The following is a 23,092-nucleotide window of genomic DNA, read 5'->3' on the forward strand; positions in this document are numbered from 1 at the left end:
TCAATGATCCGGAAGAGGCCTGCCTCGGACCACACCTTGCCCATACAACTCCATTAAAGGGATTCTACCATTAGAACACATTTTTTTCTTGTTGACACGGATGAATAGCCTTAAGTAAAGCTATTCTTCTCCTACCTTTAGATGTCTTCTCCGTGCCGACGTTCGGTTTAAATCACGGTTTTCGTCGGCACGGTTTTTCGTTCTCTCGCAGCACTGGGGGCGTCCCCAATGCTGCGAGAGAACGCCTCCAGCTTCTTCAGGAACATCCTCTTCACGCGTCTTCTTCAGGAGCTGGGTTCAAACTTCTAGGCCTTGGGCAGAGCCGACTGTGCATGCCCACAGGCCACAAGAAAATTACTTACTGTGTAAGAGCCATTTTTCTTGTGGCCGTGGGCATGCGCAGTCGGCTCTGCCCGAGGCCTAGTTTGACCGACAGCGCCGGAAGAAGATGCGTGAAGAGGACGTTCCTGAAGAAGATGGAGACGGCGCTGGAGAGTTCTCTTGCAGCTTTGGGGACGCCCCCAGTGCTGTTTGAGTTTTGAGGACCGCCCCCAGTGCTGCGAGAGAACTCATTTGCATACCAACGAAAACCGGGATTTATACCAAACAGCGGCGCGGAGAAGACATCTAAAGGTAGGAGAAGAATAGCCTTTCTTAAGGCTATTCCTCCGTGTGAGAAGAAAATGTGTTTTAATGACAGAATCCTTTTAAAGGCTGTCAAAGAATTATAGGAAATTCAGGGGTGGGTGTAAAACAAAAAAAAGTCATACTCACCTATTCCTGGTTGCTCCGTTGCTCGGTCCCGGTCTTCTTTCCCTTCTGTGCTCGGACTCACAGGCCAGAATTGGAGAGGCTCCTATGACAGCTATATTTCATGGACAACCCCTTTAAGGGATTCATTTGTAAATCAACTTCCTGGAAACCTAGAAACGTCTAAACCCTACAGACATTCATATACAGCTCCTATGTAATATATATACCTACCACCTACATGTATATAATCGCCAAACCCAGACACAGCATATTATTTCTACCGTCGTTCCAATAAAATAAATTCCAGACACCGGGGCGGATGTGAAAGCTTTAGAGATACGATCGATCATCTGCTTCAAAGTTTGCAAAAGACTATTCTGAAGTCTGGCCACGTTCCCAGCTCATAGCATGAGGCAGCACTTACCCTGCACCGCAGGAACGCTCATCTATACTGATAAGTCATACTGAAAATGTACCGTCATATCAGGACACTAATATCTATGCCATCCTTACCATCACAAACCCTGCATTCATGAATACCACAACCTTTGTACTATATCTAATCGGACTGAAATGTCTCGGCCTGTTTCCTTGCTCCTTCTTCCTCTACTAAAATGACTTTCACCCTGGAAATCTCTGCTATATCCATCTCAAAACAATGGAAGTCTATGAAGAGGGAGGAGGAGTCATCTGGAAGTGAAGAAGATAATAGAAGAAAGCCAGGCTTAGTCTAATTCTGAAGCTATATGGAAACTTTCTATCACAACCAAAGTGTTTTATTCACATCAGTCCAGGTCTGTATTCTCTCTATATCAGGGGTCTCAAACTCAATTTACCCGGGGACCACTGGAGGTAGAGTCTGGATGAGGCTGGGCCGCATCAGGTTTTCCTAATTTTTTTTTCCTAAAAGTCGCCATATTCTGTCAGCTGTAACTTTTTTATACTTCCGTGTACAGGGATGCATAGGGAGTCTTTTTTTTTTGTTGCGGGGTGGGGTGTACTTTTTAGTTATACCATTTTGGGGAAAGACTATTGCTTTGATCATTTTTTATTCAAATTTTTATCAGAGGCAAAACAGTGAAAAAATGGCAGTTTGACACTTTTGACTTTTTTCCCCCGCTACTTTATAGATTTGTAGAGCGGGCTTTTTCGGACACGGAGATACCTAACATGTATGTCTTTCACAGTATTCAACTACTTTTATATGTGTTCTAGGGAAAGGGGAGTGATTTAAATTTTTAAAACTTTTAAATTTTTTAAATATTTTTTTTTAAAACTTTTTTAAATTTCTTTTTGCATTTATTAGACCCCCTAGGGGTCTTGAACCCCAGGGGTCTGATCACTAATGCAATGCATTACAATGCTAATGCATTGCAATACATTGCAAAAAATTGTAATTTCTTTTGCAGGCTACATAGAGCAGCCTGCAAAAGAAAATCACTGCAGACCGGCCACGACCCTTTACAAGGCTCCCGACTGTCATGCCAACGTGATGTTGGCTCTGGAGCATGCCGGCGATCATCGGCAAAATGGCCTAGGCGCCTGAGGGGTTAATGCCTCCAATCGGTGCGGGCACTGACCGGAGGCATTAGCGCTGTGTGTCTACTGTGGGGCTTGGGGTTTGTAATACTAACATGCTCAGCTGGGCTATTACACTAAGGAATAGCCAAGCTGAGCGTGTTAGTAGTACTAAGGAATAGCCAAGCTGAGCGTGTTAGTAGTACTAAGGAATAGCCAAGCTGAGCGTGTTAGTAGTACTAAGGAATAGCCAAGCTGAGCGTGTTAGTAGTACTAAGGAATAGCCAAGCTGAGCGTGTTAGTAGTACTAAGGAATAAAGGAATAGCCAAGCTGAGCGTGTAGGAGATGTAGGAGAGCTGGCAGATATGCAGCAGACTAACACGCTCAGCTTGGCTATTCCTTAGTACTACTAACATGCTCAGATCGGCTATTACACTAAGGAATAGCCGAGCTGAGCTAGTCGTGTTAGTACAGGAGGAGTAGCCGGAGGGATGGTTGGGTGTAGTGCAGAGCTCCTTCATCTGTCCGGAGTAGCCGGGCTAACCGCACGGCCAGCTCTGCTATATCTCGCTATAGAAATGCCTTGACCAGCATTGATTGGCCAGTCTACAGGATTCGGCCAATCAACGCTGGTTCTGCCGGAGGAGGCGGAGTCTAAAATCAGACCAGAATGGAAACTGCTGTGGACCGATTTTAGACTCCGCTTCCTCAGGAAGAACCAGCATTGATTGGCCGAATCCTGTAGACTGGCCAATCAACGCTGGTCAATGCATTCCTATGCGAAAAAGTCAGCTCCGGCATATCGCAAGCTGACAGGGATCCCGACATAATAAAGGTACTTGATGCCCCCAGACATGCTTCCCCTGCTGTCCCAGTTGCATTCCAGAGGTGTTGGCATCATTTCCTGGGGTGACATAGTGGACTTGGTGACTCTCCTGAGTCGAATGGTGGGATCCCCTGTAGCGAAGCATTTTCTCCCATAGACTATAATGGGGTTCGATATTCGTTCAAATAGTCAAATATTGAGGGGCTAATCGAAACGAATATTGAATTTCGAACATTTTACTGTTCGCTCATCTCTAGTGCCAATACTTTTGGCCATCACTGTATGGCAGCTAGTCTCCACCTACCAGCTCAGAGAGAACTGCAGATATATGGAGAGCGGGAAACTGCTAAACATTGCACAATACAAGTCATATAATGTCCAGAAACAGTGATACTCCTCATGTACACACTGAGCACTGCTCGATTGTTTTTAGGGGTCTGGTCTCAATAAATATAGGGGTCTGGGATTTGTGTTAATTTAGGGTTCTGAATTAATTTAGGGGTTTGAAATGGGGCCTGAACTAAAGGGGTTATCCACTTTCTAGGATAGGCCATCAATGTTGAATCTGTAAATGTCTAACACTCGGGACCCCCGCAGATCAGTTTCCCCCGGGACAAGGCACCAGCCACGTTGCTCACTTGCCGTACAAACTGCAGTTACCGCAGCACTGTCTCATTGTACTCTACTAAAATGACTTTCACTCTGGAAATCTCTGCTATATCCATCTGAAAACAATGGAAGTTACGCCACTGGGCAGATCCCATTGACTCCGTCAACTAAAGCTTCACGGAGCGGAGGCTACACTTGTATCCAGCCTGGACAATCCACGGAACTAAACCTTATGGACACCAGACGCATTCATTCCCTGCACTGATACATTGTAGCAAACTATCAGAAATCTGCGCTGCAATCTATCCATCTCATAAAGGAGAAGTCGCCGATCACATATAGGACTAATATTCAGATCCTCATGTGCCGCTGACTATTGAATGGCGATTGTTCTCCGGCCAACATGACATCACCGGACCCCTGTAGCAAAGCGACTGACGGCCTTTTCATTTCTCAAGTCGCTCCCCTTCCTCCTCAAGGTATTTTTGTTCTTCCGTCTTTTGAGGCTCATTGAAGGGTTCACTACCAGTCTGCTCACGTCCCGCTCTGCCTGGTGCAAGAGGAATTCTCCCGAATGAATGGCATTTTGTACAGATTAGACGGGCACGGATCTGAATACAGCACAATACCAAGGGATTAGACCTCAAGAAATATACTGAAGGTGGGGACCAGTAAGAAGATGGAAAATGTCTCCAGATCTCACGGGGGTGCAGGGCACGATGGGAAGGAGTGTAGGGGGTACGCAGCAGCATGGCGAGACATTGTATACGGTGCACCCATCTATAGGTGCCTAGGACTAAGGATACGGACTGATCAAAAGATACTTGATCATACGGTATTGTGTATGGGGACCCTGGGCATCAGTATCCAGCGCCACCACAGGAGACATGAAGTATTACATGATGACCACTGAAACCACACTTTGTAGCTGGCCTAAGGAGCCTATTAAACGGCAAACATGTCACCGGCGAGTCACAGCATTGCAACCAAAAAAAACACCCCCAGGGGCGTAGCTATACCTGGAGACTGAGGGAATATCTCAGGATCCTAAATGGCACAAGCTAGAAGTGGGAACCCCTTACAGATTTTGCATTTGGTCCTAGGAAGAAGACTGGGTGAGTAATGGAAGATAACTAAAACCGAATATCAACCCGGATAACCGATAAGATTCTGTTCTGGTTATTTCGGTTCAGTTTTTATAATACTTGTGAGGTTTACACTTTCAGTTTTGTTTGTACCAAACATGTCCAAATCGGAACTGCTATTACACTGAGGGGTCCCTTCAGATCCCAGGGTATAATAAGCAGAGGCCCAGGGTAGGAGCAGAAACATAACAAAAAAAAAAAAATTACTCACCTCGCAGTCCCTGACATCAGTCAGAAGAGGGAGCTGCGCCGGAGAGGTGAGTACCTTTCCTTCACCCCCCATATTGAATCACTCGCACGCTCATGTCACCTCCACCTCAAAAACATCTCCAGAATACGTCCTTTCCTTACCAGAGATACACTAAAGACACTTATTGTCTCTCTGATTCATTCTCGCCTTGACTACTGTAACTCCTTACTAATCGGTCTTCCCCTCACTAAACTCTCCCCTCTACAATCTATTCTGAATGCAGCGGCCAGGCTCATCTATCAGGCTAGACGCTACAGCGATGCCTCCGGTCTGTGCCAGTCGCTACATTGGCTGCCTATTCATTATAGAATAAAATATAAAGTTCTCCCCCTCCCCCACAAGGCTCTCCATAATGCCGCACCTCCCTACATTTCTTCCCTCATCTCTGTCTACCCCCCAACCCGTGCTCTCCATTCACTCAATGACCTAACACTTCCATCCTCTATTATCAGAACCTCCCCCGCTCGTATACAAGACTTCTCCCGAGCTGCACCACTTCTCTGGAATGCTCTACCCCGGACAATAAGATTAACTCCCAATTTCTACAGTTTCAAGCGCAAACTAAAGACACATCTTATCAGACAAGCCTATCACAATGTCTAATGTAAACCCTTCCGTACTGTAATTGAATCCCTAAAATGTAACCCTCCTCTGTCCCCGCTCCCACATTACCACACATGATATGAGGCCATTTCAGGCTAACTGTATATGTCCAAGCTCCATCCACATGTTAAAGGACACGACTAGTGACGGCTCATACAGCTTTATGTTTGTGTAATGACAGTCACCTCTATTACAGAATTGTCTGACCTCTGTATAAGCAATGCCGCCCCTGCTACCTCTTGTGTCACCCCCTCTACCTCATAGATTGTAAGCTCTTGTGAGCAGGGCCCTCAGTCCCATTGTGTGAAGTGACTTTCCTTGTAATGTATCTTTCTGTCTGTATTTGAACCCTACAAATTGTACAGCGCTGCGGAATATGTTGGCGCTATATAAATAACATTTATTTATTATTATTTTTATGTTTGATCACCTTCCCTCGGCCTCCGCTTATACTCGGGGCTCTGACAAGACCCCACAGTATAATAATAACAGTTTTGGAATACACAAGCTGTATTCTATGTTGCTAGTCAGACTACATAGGGACAGACTTTTTACCATGAGGAATATTACGAATATTCATAAATTGCCAGGAGGAATAACAGAGGAACAGCATAATGCCGAATTCTAATGTCACGGGGAATACAAGGATTTACTATGACAGTCAGGAGAGGTGAAGGGTTCCTACTAAGTTGCTGTATTATTCAGGCCTATTCAGCAGGGACATAGTCTCAGGATTTCTCGCTGCCCTGTTAGGACGCGCTATTTATATTTCATCAGCTCGGTACGCCGTGTCTCCACATCGCTGCCAATGTCTGCCACATCATTTTTTATTAATTTTTTTTTAAACACGGAGTCTGTAAAACATACAGTAGTTACATTGTATTTTTTTCGATGGCTTGGTTTTAATTCCAGTTTCTTTTTGTTCTGTAGCTGTCAAGATATTAAAGGGATTTTGTTTCCCATCAACACAACATAAGATTTCTGGACAATTAGAAATATAACATTTTTGTAAATATAAATTTTAAAAAATTGCAGAATTTTATAGATTTCCTCTAATCATCTTAGTGGTGACATCTGTTGTCTTCATTGGTTACCAGTAGATACGACCATGAATGCAGGAACTTCCTATGGTCAGAAACCCTGCCATGATGTCCTTATTGTGGTTGGGATATCAGGAGGACACTACATGGATGAGAAGATAACCTGACCACAATAAGGACATCATGGCTGGTTATCAGGAGGACACTACATGGATGAGAAGATAACCTGACCACAATAAGGACATCATGGCTGGTTATCAGGAGGACACTACATGGATGAGAAGATAACCTGACCACAATAAGGACATCATGGCTGGTTATCAGGAGGACACTACATGTATGAGAAGATAACCCGACCACAATAAGGACATCATGACTGGTTATCAGGAGGACACTACATGTATGAGAAGATAACCCGGACACAATAAGGACATCATGGCTGGTTATCAGGAGGACACTACATGTATGAGAAGATAACCTGACCACAATAAGGACATCATGGCTGGTTATCAGGAGGACACTACATGTATGAGAAGATAACCCGACCACAATAAGGACATCGTGGCTGGTTATCAGGAGGACACTACATGGATGAGAAGATAACCTGACCACAATAAGGACATCATGGCTGGTTATCAGGAGGACACTACATGTATGAGAAGATAACCTGACCACAATAAGGACATCGTGGCTGGTTATCAGGTGGGACATTACATGTATGAGAAGATAACCCGAACACACTAAGGACATCATGGCTGGTTATCAGGAGGACACTACATGTGTGAGAAGATACCCTGACCACAATAAGGACATCATGGCTGATTATCAGGAGGACACTACACGCATGAGAAGATAACCTGACCACACTAAGGACATCATGGCTGGTTATCAGGAGGACACTACATGTATGAGAAGATAACCCGACCACAATAAGGACATCGTGGCTGGTTATCAGGAGGACACTACATGGATGAGAAGATAACCTGACCACAATAAGGACATCGTGGCTGGTTATCAGGAGGAAACTACATGTATGAGAAGATAACCCGACCACAATAAGGACATCATGGCTGGTTATCAGGAGGACACTACATGTATGAGAAGATAACCCGAACACACTAAGGACATCATGGCTGGTTATCAGGTGGGACATTACATGTATGAGAAGATAACCCGAACACACTAAGGACATCATGGCTGGTTATCAGGAGGACACTACATGTGTGAGAAGATACCCTGACCACAATAAGGACATCATGGCTGATTATCAGGAGGACACTACACGCATGAGAAGATAACCTGACCACACTAAGGACATCATGGCTGGTTATCAGGAGGACACTACATGTATGAGAAGATAACCTGACCACAATAAGGACACCATGGCTGGTTATCAGGAGGACACTACATGTATGAGAAGATAACCTGACCACAATAAGGACATCATGGCTGGTTATCAGGAGGACACTACATGTATGAGAAGATAACCTGACCACAATAAGGACATCATGGCTGGTTATCAGGAGGACACTACATGTATAAGAAGATAACCTGACCACAATAAGGACATCATGGCTGGTTATCAGGAGGACACTACATGTATGAGAAGATAACCTGACCACAATAAGGACATCATGGCTGGTTATCAGGAGGGGACACTACATGTATAAGAAGATAACCTGACCACAATAAGGACATCATGGCTGGTTATCAGGAGGACACTACATGTATGAGAAGATAACCTGACCACAATAAGGACATCATGGCTGGTTATCAGGAGGACACTACATGTATGAGAAGATACCCTGACCACAATAAGGACATCATGGCTGGTTATCAGGCAGACACTACATGTATGAGAAGATACCCTGACCACAATAAGGACATCATGGCTGGTTATCAGGAGGGGACACTACATGTATGAGAAGATAACCCGGACACAATAAGGACATTATGGCTGGTTATCAGGCAGACACTACATGTATGAGAAGATACCCTGACCACAATAAGGACATCATGGCTGGTTATCAGGAGGACACTACATGTATGAGAAGATACCCTGACCACAATAAGGACATCATGGCTGGTTATCAGGAGGACACTACATGTATGAGAAGATAACCTGACCACAATAAGGACATCATGGCTGGTTATCAGGAGGACACTACATGTATGAGAAGATAACCTGACCACAATAAGGACATCATGGCTGGTTATCAGGAGGACACTACATGTATGAGAAGATAACCCGACCACAATAAGGACATCATGACTGGTTATCAGGAGGACACTACATGTATGAGAAGATAACCCGGACACAATAAGGACATCATGGCTGGTTATGAGGAGGACACTACATGCATGAGAAGATAACCTGGACACAATAAGGACATCATGGCTGGTTATCAGGAGGACACTACATGTATGAGAAGATAACCTGACCACAATAAGGACATCATGGCTGGTTATCAGGAGGACACTACATGTATGAGAAGATAACCTGACCACAATAAGGACATTATGGCTGGTTATCAGGAGGACACTACATGTATGAGAAGATAACCTGACCACAATAAGGACATCATGGCTGGTTATCAGGAGGACACTACATGTATGAGAAGATAACCTGACCACAATAAGGACATTATGGCTGGTTATCAGGAGGACACTACATGTATGAGAAGATAACCCGACCACAATAAGGACATCATGGCTGGTTATCAGGAGGACACTACATGTATGAGAAGATAACCTGACCACAATAAGGACATTATGGCTGGTTATCAGGAGGACACTACATGTATGAGAAGATAACCCGGACACAATAAGGACATCATGGCTGGTCCACAGGGAAACTGTTTTTTTTTTTAGCCAGATACAAAGTCCTCCATGTCCGACTAGAAAAAATGGTTTCCCCACGGACACTCCGCAGGCGGACACAGACAGTAACCTTTACACACCCATTCAAGTGAATGGGTTCTAAAGCTGACTGCCGGGTTTCCGTCTTCTGTCCAGTTTCACCGGTGCTGAAGACAGAAACCCAACAGACTGCACAAACTGGAGAACGAGCATGAAAGCCCCCATGGTCTGGGAATAATTGCCAAAGCAGCATGACTCCTCCAGAAGGAAGCGTTTCCCATCCATTGACAGGTGTTTTTCGAGGATTTTGCCGGTGTAGAGTTGGATACTGGCTGGCTGTATGAGAGGTCTCGCTATGGGTCAGGAGGGGGAATGTCTATCATTAGGGAGGGACTAGTAAAGGGACTTATTAGACCATGCAGGAGTCCTACTATGCCCTGACACAGACATACTAAGGCGAGACATTACCTTTTCTTGAATCTATCTCTTAGAGGGCAGGCTCTAGCTGCACGTACCCTGCTGTGTCTCTCTTGCCTGACTCTATACAGATGCCTTCTAACAAGAAACCTTGAACTTGCCTGCAGTGTCAAGCAGGTCTTTGGGCTGATCTCTAGTCTGTCCCTCAGTCTTGTTGTCTCTCTCTGACAGCTCTGTTTCTCCACTGACACCTCCAAATCATTGTGCTCCCCTTTGTCAGCTGCTCCCCTGTTGTACTCTTCTTCCCTGGCAGCTCTGCTGTTCTCCTGATATTTCCAACCCCCTGCACTCTCCACGGTTCTGGGTCATACTGGATCTTACTCCACCTGGGACCCTTGTACTCCATCCCAACTCCCAGCATTGCCACTCATGCAGCTTTAATGTGCAGAGCTGACTGAACCCGAACTGACTGTCCCTGGTGTGGCCATCCTGCCATATTATCTCCTCTCCGCCATAGGCCCTGCATGCCCACAATGCTCTTTTGCTAATGCAACCTCTGTGGGTGACGCAGCCCCTATGCCCAGCATCTCATATGGGCACAGCTGGCCTTTCCTTTGTTTGCTGAGCTACTCCTCCCGTCCTAAGGCCTTCCTTCACCCTTGTCCTGCACCCAGATTGTGCCCATTAAAGGCACATTAATAGACATTTATCAATTACAGAGTATACGTTCCACATTACATTCCCCCCCACACACACACACACACCTGTCTAAAATTTTTGCACCGTACTGTATATTTTATGGGACGAATGAGGTCGCAAATGCTCTGTAAATGGTTTCTGAAGACATTCTGGTTGACTGCTAATATCACTCACATCCCGGATGATGGTGAATTATGTAAACCAGTCGGCTACAGCAAAGTGACATCTCTTCTGGGCTAAATTTAGCTCACACGACTGGTAAGAGGCCCAAAATAACCGAAATATTGTATGCAAAACAGACTCCGAAGACAGAATCTAGGTCACTGGAGGGACCAACACATTGTTACACATATGGCGGCTGTGACTCCCTCTATTTCTAGACTTGAGGGGGGAAAATATTGTGAATCAGATCGCAGCAAATATTATCCGGAGACTGGAAGGAGGTAAATATGGTGGAAATGAACGCAGAGTCGGAGAATGCGATTATTATCGTATAAAGGATAGCAATGTTTTATGGATATGTCCAGAAATAGGATTTACATAAAGGTCACATATCAGAACCTGATAGAATGTGGAGATGAGCGGCATCCATAGGCGCTGCTGATCTCTCCCTGCAGGACCAGGCTGTCCTATGTGATGTTTACAGGAAATTCCTTCTCATGCGCCAGATGCAGAATATATAGAGATATAACACTCGCTAAATAGTGATCCTTCAGTGTCCCTGCTGTGTCAGAATATTACAAGTCGCACCTCAGCTGCTGCAGAATCTCATAATACACACCTCAGCTGCTACAGAACATCATAATACACACCTCAGCTGCTGCAGAACATCATAATACACACCTCAGCTGCTGCAGAACCTCATAATACACACCTCAGCTGCTGCAGAACCTCATAATACACACCTCAGCTGCTGCAGAACATCATAATACACACCTCAGCTGCTGCAGAACCTCATAATACACACTTCAGCTGCTGCAGAACCTAATATTACATACCTCAGCTGCTGCAGAACCTCATAATACACACCTCAGCTGCCGCAGAACATCATAATACACACCTCAGCTGCTGCAGAACCTCATAATACACCTCAGCTGCTGCAGAACATCATAATACACACCTCAGCTGCTGCAGAACATCATAATACACCTCAGCTGCTGCAGAACCTCATAATACACACCTCAGCTGCTGCACAACATCATAATACACCTCAGCTGCTGCAGAACCTCATAATACACCTCAGCTGCTGCAGAATCTCATAATACACACCTCAGCTGCTGCAGAACATCATAATACACACCTCAGCTGCTGCAGAACCTAATATTACATACCTCAGCTGCTGCAGAACCTCATAATACACACCTCAGCTGCTGCAGAACCTCATAATACACACCTCAGCTGCCGCAGAACATCATAATACACACCTCAGCTGCTGCAGAACCTCATAATACACACCTCAGCTGCTGCAGAACCTCATAATACACACCTCAGCTGCTGCAGAACATCATAATACACACCTCAGCTGCTGCAGAACCTCATAATACACACCTCAGCTGCTGCAGAACCTCATAATACACACCTCAGCTGCTACAGAACCTCATAATACACACTTCAGCTGCTGCAGAACCTCATAATACACACCTCAGCTTCTGCAGAACCTCAAAATACACACCTCAGCTGCTGCAGAACCTCATAATACACACCTCAGCTGCTGCAGAACCTCATAATACACACCTCAGCTGCTGCAGAACATCATATTACACCTCAGCTGCTGCAGAACATCATAATATACCTCAGCTGCTGCAGAACCTCATAATACACATCTCAGCTGCTGCAGAACCTCATAATACACACCTCAGCTGCTGCAGAACCTCCCAATACACACCTCAGCTACTGCAGAACCTCATAATACACACCTCAGCTGCTGCAGAACCTCATAATACACACCTCAGCTGCTGCTGAACCTCATAATACACACCTCAGCTGCTGCAGAACATCATAATACACACCTCAGCTGCTGCAGAACATCATAATACACACCTCAGCTGCTGCAAAACCTCATAATACACATCTCAGCTGCTGCAGAACCTCATAATACACACCTCAGCTGCTGCAGAACCTCATAATACACACCTCAGCTGCTGCAGAACCTCATAATACACACCTCAGCTGCTGCAGAACCTCATAATACACACCTCAGCTGCTGCAGAACATCATAATACACACCTCAGCTGCTGCAGAACGTCATAATACACACCTCAGCTGCTGCAGAACCTCATAATACAGACCTCAGCTGCTGCAGAACCTCATAATACACACCTCAGCTGCTGCAGAACCTCATAATACACACCTCAGCTGCTGCAGAACCTCATAATACACACCTCAGCTGCTCTAGGAAATCATGCTTTATAGTATTTCTAAGCTTTAGCACCCAACATGCTAAGTAGGTTCTCTACTGTCAAGTGGGTGGGCCCTGACTGTGTCTGCTCCAACCCAGGACCGCCTACCTGACAATAGAGAACCTAATTACTGTATTAGGTGTTGAAATTAACCACTTCTATTGCTCAGGAATGGCGAGGGCTTCAGAAATAATTCCAACTGTGCCAGAACCTACTGAACGGTGTGAAGAGTTGGAGATGGTGGATGTGGTGAAAGGTCATAATGAAAGGCTTGTTCCAGATGAAACTATTTTTATTTTTTCACTTCCAAGAAGTGAATGTTCCCCCAAAGAAGAGGGTCCAAAATCTTTGTGTTATACGAGAGGCGACAAGACAAGGCTAATCACACTAATCTTCTTGCTATACAAATAGAACTTGAGATACGCAGTGTAGACTGACACACTATTACTGCAGTATCATAACCTAATGGCATTACATCGTCTAGCCGGCATCAGTTACTGTTAGTTTGGAGAAAGATGTTAAACATATGAATACAACGCAAACAGAAAACCGATGGAAACCTGCGACTTACTTTGATTTCTACTGTGCTTCCGTCTTTTGTAATATGTCTCTCCACGTAGCTTGAAGACAGCAGGTCACTGAAATACATAAGGGAAATATTAATAGTCATATAAGGATGATAAATCATAGGAAAACATGGCGGCCAGTGCCCAGAGAGGGCGCCACAATAACATATTCCTGGCATGTTAATGACTAGTAGCGGCAGTCACACGATGAGATTTTAGGTTTTGTAAATGGCTGCGTGTCCAGCCCCGATCTATGTAATAGGTCAGCGTATAATTTACCATGGATTCCCTCTTCCCGATAATCCATTTGCTTCCCATAGACATACAGTTTAACATGAGCAATGTTAATAAAATGGCTGACGTATAAGTTATTCATGTTCCTCGTCGTCCTCCTGAAAGGATCAATATACCTTACAACCTGTAAAATCCTTGATATGAATCATTTATAGCGTGCCGTCAGATGTCTCCATTACCAGTAATGCACGGTTATCATCTCTTCTGTAGCTATTTATTCCCAATGCATCAATATCATAGGACGTCGATGCCGAGGACCCGCTCACCGCCCCGGCATCCGTGGCCATCTATAGGGTTTATGTAGCCGCCACATTGTACACATAGACGGTAAATTCTGGTCATGTTAGTACAGTGGCGTAACTAAAGCCTTGTGGGCCACGGTGAAAACTTCGACCGTGGCCCCCTACCCCATCCCTACGGCCTAGTGACTGTCATGGGACCCGCAGCTGTGTCCCATAAACTATAGGACTACTGTTATAGTACCCACATAGTTCCCATATTCACCTCACATTCAGCTCCTCCTAGGCCTCAAGGAAAAAAAAAATTCCCATGTCTGTCTTGCCAGGTTTACACAGGAGGCCAAATAGTTCCGCATACAATACAACACGTTTTCACAGTTTTGTAGGTCACCGGCTATTCCCCTGAGCTGACAATATGACTACTCAGGGGCGATATCTTTTATATAGGCCAAATCTCATCCTGCCTAATGGCTGACCCAGTCCGCCGCTCATCGCCTGTATCATTATTATTATTTATTAGGCTTACTTATATAGCGCCATCATATTCCGCAGCGCTTTACAGATATTGTCAGTCACTGTCCCATATAGGGCTCACAATATACATTCCCTATCAGTATGTCTTTGGTGTGTGGCAGGAAACCGGAATACCCAGAGGAAACCCACGCAAACACGTGGAGAACATACAAACTCCTTGCAGATGTTGCCCTTGGCAGGATTTGAACCCAGGATTCCAGCGCTGCAAGGCTGCAGTGCTAACCACTGAGCAACCATGCTGCCCGTAAGACTGACTATATTCTTACACCTAATGGCGATAATTCATCCTTCCGTCTATGCCAGTTCTCTAGTGTAGAGGCGGGTAGTGATGCCCATTTGGCGCAAGGTCATCTCTAAACGCATGCCACGAGCCCCGATCCATGTCTTGCGTGCCACGTTTTGCAAATGTCGTTTGAGCAGCAAAGGGACACCTCACCCTGACAGATTCATTTAGGGTAAGTTCACACAGGTTTTCACACGGAGGCCGCCTCAGGTTCCGGTCCAAAAGACAGGTAGCCGCGACTGAATGCCGGTGCACTGAATGGGCCTAGTCGGGAGGTGGCGAGGTGAAATGGCCTGAAGAATGAGCATCTCACTTCTTTTAGCTTCTGATTTCAAAGGGAGCGAATACGGCCTCAAAATCCTGACCAAAAATCTCTGTGTCAACTTATCCTAACTCACGCCAGGCATGTTATAATGGAAATCTACGCTAGTTCCTAACTCTCGGTCAGTCGGGGCCTTTATTTAAGACCGGTCTTAATAAATCTGACCCAATAATTCTGCGTACTCTTGTAAACCCTCTATGGTCTACATGTATGTATGGTATCCCTACAACCTCACTTATATTATAGACAGGATTACAATAGAAGATAACACCTCTGCTGATAACACCACTGACTCATCATGACATCACTAATAGCAAGTGATGATGTCATAGTTCTCTTCTCCTGCACTGAGCATGTCTGGAAATCTCCCCAGCCCAGTAGACTACTAGGACTCGGCCATAGACTACCGCTGTCTATGACATTTACTATGTTGTAAAGCATATTACTAAAAAAGTTAACTTTAACTTGGTCCAACCCCTTGGTGATTGGTGAGGATCTGACGGCTGGGGCCGCCAATGACCATAAGATAGGCAGGATGGGCGTTCTCTGCAATGGATTCGTCACCAGAGATGGCCAAGAACAGCACATAGATACATGGCTTTCTCTGGGCCTTGACAAACAACCATATGTTTGGTGGCCGCCGTATGCAAGGACCACCAATTATGAAGCGTGTCCTGTTGCCCACATTTGCGGCACATACAAGTGTAGGGAATCATACAATTTAATTTTTTTTGCGGAGCCGTGATTGCGGATGATAGGCGGACATGTTTTCTTGCGATTGTGTGACGGAGACCTAACAGTACGCAATAAGCACCTAAGCTCCCTCTCCTCCCTCACCTCTCCTTTAACTCTTTCTGCCCTGGCAAATTTTTAATTTTTTAAATTTTTTTCCCCCCACCTTCCAAGAGAAATCACTGTTTAACATCTTCCATTTTCCACTGACACTGCGGGATCGGTAAGTGACACCGCACGCCCCACAAAGACTATTATTATACTCGGGGATCTGCAAAGACCCCCGAGTATAATGATCGGAGGCCCAGGAGAGTTAAGAAACATAAAAAACTGTGTTATTTACCTCTCCAGGCTCCGGGCAGGCTTGGGCCTAGTTGTCTGACGTCTCTGACGTCACATGAACCCGACCTGCGTCCCGGGTCATGTGACGTCATTGAAGGACGGCAGCGGAGGACTGCAGTGGAGCCGGAGGACAGGTAACAGTGTTTTTTTTATGTTTTTGTTCAACCGGGTCTCTGATTATTATACTCTGGGGTCTGAAAAGACCCCAGAGTATAATAATTATTTATGGGTGTCCACAGTGGGACATAATAGTGTGTACAGGGGCCACTAAGGGACATAATACTGTGTGCAGGAGCAACTAGGGGCATAATACTGTGTGAAGGGGCCACTAAGTGACATAATACTGTGTGCAGGGGCCACTAAGTGACATAATACTGTGTGCAGGGTCCACTATGAGGCATAATACTGTGTGCAGGGGCCACTATGGGACATAATACTGTGTGCAGGGACCACTATGGGACATAATACTGTGTGCAGGGTCCACTATGAGGCATAATACTGTGTGCAGGGGCCACTATGGGACATAATACTGTGTGCAGGGACCACTATGGGGCATAATACTGTGTGCAGGGACCACTATGGGGCATAATACTGTGTGCAGGGTCCACTATGGGACATAATACTGTGTGCAGGGTCCACTATGAGGCATAATACTGTGTGCAGGGGCCACTATGGGACATAATACTGTGTGCAGGGACCACTATGGGGCATAATACTGTGTGCAGGGACCACTATGGGGCATAATACTGTGTGCAGGGGCCACTATGGGACATAATACTGTGTGCAAGGACCACTATGGGACATAATACTGTGTGCAGGGACCACTATGGGGCATAATACTGTGTGCAGGGTCCACTATGAGGCATAATACTGTGTACAGGGGCCACTATGGGACATAATACTGTGTGAAGGGGCTACTATGGGGCATAATACTGTGTGCAAGGGTCACTATGGGAGATAATACTGTGTGCAAGGGCCACTATGGGGGATAATACTGTGTGCAGGGGCCACTAAGGGACATAATACTGTGTGCAGGGGCCACTATGGGGGATAATACTGTGTGCAGGGGCCACTATGGGGGATAATACTGTGTGCAGGGGCCACTATGGGACATAATACTGTGTGCAGGGGCCACTAAGTGACATAATACTGTGTGCAGGGTCCACTATGAGGCATAATACTGTGTGCAGGGGCCACTATGGGACATAATACTGTGTGCAGGGACCACTATGAGGCATAATACTGTGTGCAGGGGCCACTATGGGACATAATACTGTGTGCAGGGACCACTATGGGGCATAATACTGTGTGCAGGGTCCACTATGAGGCATAATACTGTGTGCAGGGGCCACTATGGGACATAATACTGTGTGCAGTGGCCACTAAGCGACATAATACTATGTGCAGGGGCCACTAGTTACGCCACTGGGGTCACATATACATACATTTGCCATTCTGGACTACAGAAAAGCTGAGTGACCATACTCACAGCTTTCTCCAAAAACTGATATAATTAGAAATCAGCAGAATATTCCGACATGACAGGAGAAGATGAGTCAATGAATTGTATTTATTGCATTTTGTGTATTTTATTTTAGGGGAAATGCTGTGATGGCGGCGGCCGTGTGTCCGATCTGTAGGAGCCGCTCTGGGAAATGCAGGGTCCAGCAGATTTTTCTCCCTGTAAGCATTCCCATCTCCACTAAAGACAATAAAGAAAATGCTGATTTGTTAAAGCTTTGTAGTGTTCCACAAATGGCTCCTGCGCTCGGGAGAAGAGTCTTGCATTTTTTATGACCAGGTAGTAGAGTGCGGATGTGTGCGAAGGAAGTGGAAGAGGAACGACACCATCAACACACTTATATATAGGAAACTGAGTGCTGGCCGGGCTCCCCGGGGGGACCGCAACTGGCTGGACTGCACCTTGTGAATTGTTACCTGTTTAACCGGTTGATCATCATCTAAATTTCAGGGATTTGGCCCATTACAGAGCATTGGAGGGTATTAGTAAGGGGCCATTACAATGCCTAAATAATACCCCCATATATTGCCCTCTATACAGCATCCAAATAATATTACCAAATAGCGCCTACATAATACTGCCATACCTTTCCTGTACAATATTATTAGTAATGGATTCCATTCGATGCCATTCCCTTGGGTAGGGATTAAACGGTACCTCCATTTATAAATCCACTCTTCATAAATGAATAGTACAGGTGAATACAATAAACTTTGTAATATATCTTATTAAAGAAATCTGTTTCCTTCTCCAGTTATCAAGCTGAGTTACTTGTTACACAGAAGTCTATAGAGAGCAAGGGGACTGCTGGAAAAGACACACTCGACTACACTTGGCCTTGTTGGCACTACTAAATCTTTCACGAAAGACTCTACCTATGCACAGAATGAGGAAATAAATCAATTTACAGCACCCTCTTCATCCCCCCTTCATAGACTTCTATGTGAAGAGACGGATACTATACACTCACCGGCCACTTTATTAGGTACACCTGTCCAACTGCTTGTTAACACTTAATTTCTAATCAGCCAATCACATGGCGGCAACTCAGTGCATTTAGGCATGTAGACATGGTCAAGACAATCTCCTGCAGTTCAAACCGAGCATCAGCATGGGGAAGAAAGGTGATTTGAGTGCCTTTGAACGTGGCATGGTTGTTGGTGCCAGAAGGGCTGGTCTGAGTATTTCAGAAACTGCTGATCTACTGGGATTTTCATGCACAACCATCTCTAGGGTTTACAGAGAATGGTCCGAAAAAGAAAAAACATCCAGTGAGTGGCAGTTCTGTGGGCGGAAATGCGTTGTTGATGCCAGAGGTCAGAGGAGAATGGCCAGACTGGTTCGAGCTGATAGAAAGGCAACAGTGACTCAAATAGCCACCCGTTACAACCAAGGTAGCCAGAAGAGCATCTCTGAACGCCGCACAGTACGTCCAACTTTGAGGCTACAGATGGGCTACAGCAGCAGAAGACCACACCGGGTGCCACTCCTTTCAGCTAAGAACAGGAAACTGAGGCTACAATTTGCACAAGCTCATCGAAATTGGACAATTGAAGATTGGAAAAACGTTGCCTGGTCTGATGAGTCTCGATTTCTGCTGCGACATTCGGATGGTAGGGTCAGAATTTGGCGTCAACAACATGAAAGCATGGATCCATCCTGCCTTGTATCAACGGTTCAGGCTGGTGGTGGTGGTGTCATGGTGTGGGGAATATTTTCTTGGCACTCTTTGGGCCCCTTGGTACCAATTGAGCATCGTTGCAACGCCAAAGCCTACCTGAGTATTGTTGCTGACCATGTCCATCCCTTTATGACCACAATGTACCCAACATCTGATGGCTACTTTCAGCAGGATAATGCAATGCCATGTCATAAAGCTGGAATCATCTCAGACTGGTTTCTTGAACATGACAATGAGTTCACTGTACTCCAATGGCCTCCACAGTCACCAGATCTCAATCCAATAGAGGAGCATCTTTGGGATGTGGTGGAACGGGAGATTCGCATCATGGATGTGCAGCCGACAAATCTGCGGCAACTGTGTGATGCCATCATGTCAATATGGACCAAAATCTCTGAGGAATGCTTCCAGCACCTTGTTGTATCTATGCCACGAAGAATTGAGGCAGTTCTGAAGGCAAAAGGGGGTCCAACCCGTTACTAGCATGGTGTACCTAATAAAGTGGCCGGTGAGTGTATAGATAAACAATCTGAGTGAAGATAAGAAGGAGAGCAACCTAATAAGTGGAGAAGGAAACAGATTTCTTTAATAAGATATATTACAAAGTTTCTTATATCCACCGAGACTATTCATTCATGGGTAGTGGTGTTATAACTGGAGGTCCCCTTTAAGGGTAACATACCTATTGATGTAAACCAGTGAAGGGATTGATAGTCTGTAGTGGTTTATGGTTTCCATGATCCACCATCAGACTGTTCCAAGGGACAAGTCTGGGAAAACGACCCATATTGCTGATCCCTACAATTGATCCTGGGCAACAAATATCTTTCTTTTAGTCTAGTCTGCATATACATCATTATCATCTGTTCTAGTCAGGCAAAACCCAATTAAAGGGATAATTCAGTCCGAAGCACAGAGCACGTCTAGAAAACTTTCCATAGACCTCAATGACTTTGCTCCAGTCTATTGCTGCCTATGGCCATGAGACTGCTGTAAAGCAGATCACTAAATGCTGTTAACAGAGTAGAAGAGAAGCTCAGGCAAGATGGCCACCCCTATAATCATGTACAGAAAATAGAATTTAAAAAAAAACTACTATAAAAAAATAAAAACAGATAAAAAAAAATGGTAATATATAAGGATTCAGTAAATAAATGACAATCCCTTTAAAGGGATCCTATCATTCAAATGCATTTTTTTATGACTAACACGTCGGAATAGCCTTAAGTAAGGCTATTCTTCTCCTACCTTTTGTTATCTTCTCCGCACTGCCGTTCGCCCGAATTCTCGTTTTTTGACAGTATGCAAATGAGTTCTCTCGCAGCACTGGGGGCGGGTCCCAGCGCTCAAACAGCACCAGGGGCATCCCCAATTCTGCGAGAGAACTCTCTCCAGCGCCGCCTCCATCTTCGTCAGCAACGGCCTCTTCATCTTCTTCTTCCGGCATGCAGTGGGTCAAAATTCAACGCAAGCGCAAGTCGGCTCTGCCAGCAGGCAGCCATTTTTTGTGGCCACTTACGCGAGCAAGCGCAGTACGCTCCTGTATTTCTATGGAGTAGAGAGCATACTGCACCTGCTTGCGTAAGCGGCCACAAAAAAATGGCCACCAGCATGTGAAATCGGCTCTGCCCACGGCCCGAAGGCAGAGCCGACTTGCGCATGCGATTAATTTTGACCTACCACGCGCCGGAAGAAGAAGATGAAGAGGCCGTTGCTGACGAAGATGGAGGCGGCGCTGGAAAGAGTTCTCTCCCAGCATTGGTGACGCCCCCAGTGTTGTTTGAGCGCTGGGGCCCGCCCCCAGTGCTGCGAGAGAGCTAATTTACATACCAACAAGAACCGGAATTGTAGGCGAACAGCGGCGCGGAGAAGACGACGAAAGGTAGGAGAAGAATAGCCTTTCTTAAGGCTATTCTGACACGGTACCTAGAAAAAATTGTGTCTGACTGATAGGATCCCTTTAATAAAAATCCCCAGAAATAGAGGAAAATGCATCACGTTTCAGATGTCAGTTCTCCTGGGGAGAGCGAAAATATCCCAATAATGCTTTTTTGGACGACAGAAAAAAACTTTACTTCTTGCATTATTGTCCCCTGTTACTGAAAGAAATCTCTACTTCACGGTAATCCATATTTCTTTGCTGATATAAGACATTTGTTATCATTGATTTGTTCTGCGACCTCCCCAGGGCGTAAGCAGTATTCAGGATAATGCCGCCATCACATCTGCTGCGCTGTGCACTGTAAACTGGTGGGGGCCTCCATAAATTTCAATACACCACCCTGCTGACGCTCTCCCAAAAAAGACGCCGATGTGTCGCCGACCCTCCTATCGGAAACAATGGGGGATAGTAATGGAATGAATACACGGTCCTAGGAATGGGTTATATGGGAAAATCCCAGGAGCGTCCCTTTAATCACTAGTGCAGCCTCGTCCGCCAGGCCCTGCGTTCTTCTATTTCTCATTATTTTCTCCATCGCAGTAAATCCTTCTGCAGATACATAACCAGCTTTCAGTAATAATTCCTCCATGTAGTTTGTCTGAGCCAGTGCAGGCGCCGGGAAAATCACTTGTATACTGCACGCCATTAATGTGATCAACTTAATACACAATCGCCTAAGAACGTGTCAGACAATGGCGCGGCCCACACAGATTATGGCAGCTTTAAAGCTGCAGCGAGGGATGTCGCTCCACATCACCCGAGCATCGCAGTCAGGCTACACTTGGGCCTAGCGTCCACCCTCAAGCCTCCACATTCCCTTACTTTACTCTTAAAACAAATCATGTAAACCAAATTTTAATATGAAACCAATTTTTTAAGAATTTTTGATTATTTTATTTTATAATTTTTCACGACCTACAAGCACTAGATCCCGCAATTTTCACTCTGGCTACTGAGTGTATTAATAACGGTGTGGGTTTTCTTTGCAGCATTCACCTCATTTACATCACAGACAGGATTGCAATAGAAGATATCACCTCTATAGAGAACACCCCCGAGCCATCATTACATCACAGCTGACAATAGATGATGTCACAGCTTATCTCCTCCCCCTTCCTGCACAGAAAACTCTCCAAAGACCTCAATGAGTTGACTCCAGTCTATTTCTACCCGGGGCTATGACTGTGCTGTAAAGCAGGTCACTAAATGCTGTTAACAAAGCAGAGAAGATGGCCGGCCCCCATAATCATGGACAGAAAATAAAATTAAAAAATCTTCAATAAAAAAAATTAGAAATATTGTAATAGATTTCGGTTTAATTAAAAAAATATTTATTAAAAATCTGTTTTTAATAATAAAAAAAAAGGAACCGATTCCTTATAAGTATCAGTCACTTTTCCTGACATGACTGTTTAAGTAAGCACAGGCAAATGTATGAAAAGCAATTCCCCGAGTCAAAGGGCAGCTACTGTATATACTCGAGTATAAGCCGACCCGAGTATAACCCGAGGCCCCT

At 45.2% G+C, this 23,092-nt stretch overlaps 1 protein-coding gene across 3 annotated transcripts in view; it reads right to left on the reverse strand.

Moving 5' to 3' along the window:
• The window catches only part of ADAM22 (ADAM metallopeptidase domain 22), a 138,155-nt gene that overhangs the window by 77,365 nt on the left and 37,698 nt on the right, over window positions 1-23,092 (reverse strand). For all 3 annotated transcript variants that reach the window (XM_075271708.1, XM_075271707.1, XM_075271706.1), the window contains exon 4: window positions 13,691-13,757. In XM_075271708.1, the coding sequence (XP_075127809.1) occupies window positions 13,691-13,757 (67 nt within the window). The remainder of the gene's footprint in view (window positions 1-13,690; window positions 13,758-23,092) is intronic.

This window comes from Leptodactylus fuscus, chromosome 4, assembly GCF_031893055.1.
Source record: "Leptodactylus fuscus isolate aLepFus1 chromosome 4, aLepFus1.hap2, whole genome shotgun sequence".
Taxonomy (NCBI): Eukaryota; Metazoa; Chordata; class Amphibia; order Anura; family Leptodactylidae; genus Leptodactylus; species Leptodactylus fuscus.